Source organism: Clupea harengus, unplaced genomic scaffold, assembly GCF_900700415.2.
Source record: "Clupea harengus unplaced genomic scaffold, Ch_v2.0.2, whole genome shotgun sequence".
Classification (NCBI taxonomy): Eukaryota; Metazoa; Chordata; class Actinopteri; order Clupeiformes; family Clupeidae; genus Clupea; species Clupea harengus.
In genome coordinates this window covers 10,001-16,108 of record NW_024879915.1, presented here as the reverse complement: position 1 = coordinate 16,108, position 6,108 = coordinate 10,001, and the positions used below count along the sequence as shown (strand labels likewise).

The following is a 6,108-nucleotide window of genomic DNA, read 5'->3' as shown; positions in this document are numbered from 1 at the left end:
CAGTTCCCTGACTAACTACTTGGATATTTAACTGACTGGGTTTACAGATCCAGACCACGAGGCAGGAGTGTTTGGTACAGTTATCATCCTGTCACTTTTAATATAATGTTCATCTATGGTCATTGGTGATGCCCCTAAGTCAACAGATTTATAGAATATGAGGTGTGGCTATTAAATAATGAGACTAATGCTTTAATTCAATTGCAATGAAGAATACTCATAATAACAGTCTCATTATTCAATAGCCACACCTTGCATGTCCACGTGCAGGATTTGAAACTCTTTGAAAAACAGAACAGCTGTGTAACATTCTTAGTCTTGATATACATTTACCTGAGATTTGTCAGTTTACACTGTGGGTCCTCCTTTAGGTCTAAAAGCAGTTTGACTCCTGATTCCCCTGGATCATTTCCTTTGAGATCCAGCTCTCTGAGATGATTGGGATTTAACCTCAAGGCTGAAGCCAGACTAGCATAGCCTTCCTCTGTGACACTGCAGTCTGAGAGTCTAAAGTGATAATATAGTCATAATTTAATCAAGGCAAACACAACAAGACATTTACAGTGCATTTAAAGTGAGAACATTTTTGTAGCCAAATTGAAGGAATCAGCAGTTTACGAAGTGAGGTATATTGGATGACAGATCATTTGAAAGGTTGGAAATAATGCACACTGAGGTGGTATTACCACCCAAAATGCAGTTCACAGTGTTAAATGCATGGTGCTATGGGAAAGGACCTATTGTTAATTAACTGAATATAATTATTTTTAAACATATCCAGATTTTCCATGAAACAGTTTGTGATCTTGTGGTTTTCTGATTTTCTAAAAAAAAGTTTTTCATCTGAGCGTTTGTCCCAAAACATACTTCATATAAGTTTCGTATGACCTTGTGCACTTCTTTCAGTGAGCTGTTAGCATAGAAATAAAGAGTCTAATATGTCTGAAACTTTACATGATTTGTAAAAGTGCGTAAGAAATACTGTTTGTCTGTTTCTAATAATGGGGATACTTTTCACTAAAGTTAATTTCATCAAGGAATGATGTTTGTATGTTCATATTTGTGTTTTAGTATTTATTTGTGTTTGTATCTGTGTGTTTGTGTGTGTGTGTGTTTCGTAAGTGTATTTGTTTGTATGTGTGTGTGTAAGTGTGTGTGATAAAGATAGAAAAGGAAGTGATAGGAAGTGTGTGAAGAGCATGACAGTTCACCATCACTTTCTAATTCACTGATAGCAACTCAGTATTTGGTCTTGTGATACTCACTCTAGTTTTTCCAGTTTACAGTTGGGATCCTCCAGAAGAGAAGAAAGATGCTTCACTCCTGAGTCTCCTGCTTTACTCCCTCTCAGCTGCAGCTCTCTGATGTGTGAGGGGTTTGATCTCAGTGCTGATGCAAAATAACTGAAGCCTTCCTCTGTAATACTGCAGTTTGACAGGCTGTAGAGAGAAGGAGAAAAAACATGTTTCATCTCAGTTTACTGTTGGCACTTCCATAAGCATGTAATATAACAATTAAAATAGGAGACAGTGACTTAATAGTCTCAATTTAAGGATTTTTATGATATATATTTAAATATAGTGCCAATGCAACGACATTATTGCCAGACATGTCCCTACTCTGATCTGCATGTAAGGTACACACTACTGTACTCCACAACATGTGTCCCATCCCCTTCAGACATGTCACCACTCTGATCTGCATGTAAGATACACACTACTGTACTCCACAACATGTGTCCCATCCCCTTCAGACATGTCCCCACTCTGATCTGCATGTAAGGTACACACTACTGTACTCCACAACATGTGGCCCATCCCCTTCAGAAGCAACAATGACAGTTTTGAAAATTAAACCTGAAATTGAAATTTAATGTAAAGCTTAAAGCAGCTTTAGAAGGGGACAGTGGATGAATCTGTCACTTTGGAAAAACTCTGGATTCATTGCACATTGAAAGCCCCTTTAAGTTGTTCAAAAGACTAAACTAGACTTCCATAGAAAATAACAAAGGATAGGAAACAGAACAAGCTACTGCCCAATTAGGCCAGTTTACATTTGGGATCCTCCAAAAGAGAAAATGCAGCTAATATATGTTGACTGAAGAGAATGTAACAGCATCCACTAACCTCAGTTTCTGCAGTCTGCAGTGGGAATCCTCCAGTAAAGCACACAGCTGAGTCACTCCCAAGGCTTCTGGTATGCGCTTACTCAGATCCAGCTCAGTCATGAGTAAGGGGTTTGAACCCACAGCTGAAGCCACAGCAGCACAGGCTTCCTCAGCAGCACTCCCTTTCAGAAACCTGTACAAATAGAGACAATAAATATATATGTTCTCTGACACAACAGGTCATCACTGGTACTTAAATACAAAAACATTACAACTTCTGCCAAGGCAGCCTTTGACAGAAATGTAAAAAAGCAAACTGAGCAGTCACATATGTGTTTTTCTCATGGGAAAGGAAGCACTGCTACCAACTAGTATAGTCTATTGATTCAATAAGTCTGCTTGGCCTGGTGCAGCAGCTTTAAATCTTACAGGATCAGTTTTCACTGCAACAGCTGAGCTCATCCTGTCACTTTTAATATAATTGTGTCCCCTTTTTCTTATGGAAGTCAGACTCAAGTTTATTCAGTTCCCTGACTAACTACTTGGATATTTAACTGACTCTGGGTTTACAGATCCAGACCACGAGGCAGGAGTGTTTGGTACAGGTATCATCCTGTCACTTTCAATATAATGGTCATTAGTGATGCCCCCAAGTCAACAGATTGATAAAATATGAGGTATGGCTATTAAATAATGAGACAAATGCTTGAAGTCAATTGCAATGAAGAAGACTTGTTATACTAAAAGACCTCATATATAATCGTAATAACAGTCTTATTATTTTATAGCCACACCTTGTATGTCCATGTGAGGCCTTTGAAACCTTTTAAAGAACAGAACAGCTTTGTAATATTTTTAGTCTTGATATACATTTACCTGAGATTTGTCAGTTTACACTGCGGGTCCTCCTTTAAGTCTAAAAGCAGCTTCACTCCTGATTCCCCTGGATCATTTCCTCTGAGATCCAGCTCTCTGAGATGATTGGAATTTAACCTCAAGGCTGAAGCCAGACTAGAATAGCCCTCCTCTGTGATACTGCAGTCTGAGAGACTAAAGTGAAAATGTAGTCATAATTTAGTTGAGGTAAACACAACAAGACATTTACAGTGCATTTAAAGTAAGACCCTTGTTGTAGCCAAATTGAAGGAATCAGCAGTTTACGACGTGAGGTATATTGGATGACAGAGCATTTGAAAGGTTGAAAATAATGCACACTGAGGTGGTATTACTGCCCAAAATGCAGTTCTCAGTTCTAAATGCATGGTGCTATGGTCAAGGTTATATTGTTAATAAACTCAATACAATTATTTTGAAACATATACTTAAATATAAACATGTCTGACTCCTCCAGATTTCCCATGAAACAGTTTGTGATCTTGTGGTTTTCTGATACTCTAAACATTTTATTTTCATCTGAGCATTTGTCCCAAACTATACTTTATAAGTTTCGTTTGTCAACATGGAAAGAAAGAATCTTTAAATCTATGTATGTCTGAAACTTTATATGATTTGAGAAAGTGTGTAAGAATGGGGATACTTTTCACTAAAGTATATTTCATCGAGTAATGAAAAAAGTATAAATGATCCCACATTACCCATCAATAGGGAAAGCTGAAGTATCAAAATGTCTTACCTGAGTGTCTCCAGTGCACAGTTTGGGTTCTTTAGTCCACTACAGAGTTCTTGAACCCCAATATCTCCAAAACTGTTGTCACTGAGATCCACATTTTTCAGTTTTGAAGATGGTTTGCTAAGGATACATGCCAGTGCTGTACAGCTCCTTTCAGTGAGCCCACAGCTATTGAGCCTTAAGGGGAAAACATTGAGTTAATCCCCCTCTAGTGACTGAAATGTGTAATTGCAGTAGAAGATTTCCCATGAATTTATCATTTGATTGCTCAAAATGTGCATTAACAAGTTGGGTGGAAACCCAGCTAGTGTCATTAACCCCTCCCATTCTGAGAATACAGACTGCCATCATACTTACTGAGCCTTTTGAGATTCCTCCACTACTGGCTGCAGCCTTAGGAGACCTTCATCAGATCTGATGTACTTCTTCAAGTCAAACTCATCCAGCTTCTGTTCTGATGTCAGCAGCACAAACACTAGAGCTGACCACTGGGCAGGTGAGAGTTCAGCTCCAGAAAGTGTCCCAGCACTCAGCAACCTCTGGACCTCTTCCACTAAGGAGTGATCATTGAGTTCATGCAGACAGTGGAAGAGGTTGATGACCCTTTCTGATGAAGACCCCTCCCTGATCTTTTCCTTAATGTAACTGATTGTTTCTTCATTGCCCATCTGATTTTGTCCTCTCTGTATTAGGCCATGCAGGAGAGTCTGGTTAGACTCCAGAGAGAGGCCAAGAAGGAAACGGAGGAATAGGTCAAAGCGTCCATCTTCATGCTCCAAAGCTTTGTCCACAGCACTCTTCTGTAAGATGATCATGGGCTGAATGAATATTCCAGGAGCTTGGTGTCTGGATATTATGTCATTCCTTCCCATTTCCATAATCAGAAACACATACAAAGCTGCAAGATACTCCTGGACACTTAAATGCACGAAGCAGAACACTTTATCTTGATAAAGCTCTGATTCTTCTCGAAAGATCTGGGTGCAGATGCCAGAGCATACTGCTGCCTCTCTGACATCAATGCCAGACTCTTTTAAGTCTTCTTCATAAAAAATCAGATTACCCTTCTCTAACTGTTCATATGCCAACTTTCCAAGACCAAGGATAACTTCTTCGTTCCACTGTGGATCAAGGTTCTGCACATTTTCAAACTTTAGGTTGCTCTGTTTGGTTTGAAAAATAAGGAAATATGTGTACATCTCTGTCAAAGTCTTTGGAATCTGTCCACCTCCTGAAGAGCCAAGAATTACCCCAAGAACAGTAGCAGCAATCCAGCAGAACACTGGTATGTGGCACATTATGTGGAGGCTCCTTGATAATTTGATGTGAGAGATGACTTCGCTGGCAAGATTCTGATCACTGATCCTCTTCCTGAAGTACTCCTCCTTCTGTGGGTCATTGAACCCTTGTACCTCTGTGACCCGGTCAACACAATCAGGCGGGATTTGATTGGCTGCGGCTGGTCGAGAGGTAATCCAAAGTAAAGCAGAAGGGAGTAGATTACCCTTGATGACATTTGTCAGGAGTACGTCCAATGAGGTGACCTCTGTCACATCAGTCAAACTTTGATTTTTCTGAAAGTCTAGTTGGTGTCGACATTCATCCAGACCATCGCAGATTAACAACGCTTTGTACTTCCCTTGGCTGAGAGAGGTTAACTGCTTTATTTCTGTGAAGAAGTGGTGGAGGAGATCCATCAAAGAGAGCTGTTTTTCTCTCATGAGGTTCAGCTCTCGAAAAAGCAGTGGAAATATGAAGTGGATATCCTGGTTTTCTTTTCCCTCTGCCCAGTCCAGGATGAACTTCTGAACTGAGACAGTTTTACCAATGCCAGCAACTCCTTTTGTGACAACACTTCTGATTGGTTTGTCTTGGCCAGGTAAGGGTTTAAAGATGTCACTGCATCTGATTGATGTCTCCTGTCCAGCTGGTCTCTTGGATCTTGACTCAATCTGTCTGACTTCATGCTCTTCATTTACTTTTCCACTTCCTCCCTCTGTGATGTAGACCTCTGTGTAGATCTTTTCTAGAAGAGCAGAGCTTCCTTGCTTACGTATTCCTTCACAAAGACTCTTGTACTTGTTCTTGAGATTTCTTTTCAGCTCAGTTTGACAAACTACGTCCAGCTCATCTATTTCAAAAAACAAAATAAAACACAATAAAACTTAAAAATGTGTTGCAGAGCCACTGGCAAAACGGATCTTTGTTGTTTTCCTAATTTTAACTAATTGATGCAAAAAAAAAATGGAAATATGAATAAAGGAAGAATCCTTACTTTCTTGCAGTTTGTCAGCGAGATCTTTCAGCTTCATATTCCTAAGGAAGTGCAGTGCCATCTTCAGAGCCCCTTCTCTGGCTTCACTCTCATCCT

The 6,108-nt window shown here is 39.7% G+C and overlaps 1 protein-coding gene across 1 annotated transcript in view; it reads right to left on the bottom strand.

Moving 5' to 3' along the window:
• Positions 1-1,411: 1,411 nt before the first annotated feature.
• The window catches only part of LOC122130717 (NLR family CARD domain-containing protein 3-like), a gene marked incomplete at its 3' end in the record, with an annotated part of 8,905 nt that continues 4,208 nt past the window's right edge, over positions 1,412-6,108 (bottom strand). The window contains exons 2-5 of the mRNA XM_042705438.1: positions 6,013-6,108; positions 4,095-5,868; positions 3,741-3,914; positions 1,412-1,439 (exon numbers count right to left, since the gene is read on the bottom strand). The exon at positions 6,013-6,108 is cut by the window's right edge and continues 100 nt beyond it. Coding sequence (XP_042561372.1) covers positions 1,412-1,439; positions 3,741-3,914; positions 4,095-5,868; positions 6,013-6,108 — 2,072 coding nt within the window. The remainder of the gene's footprint in view (positions 1,440-3,740; positions 3,915-4,094; positions 5,869-6,012) is intronic.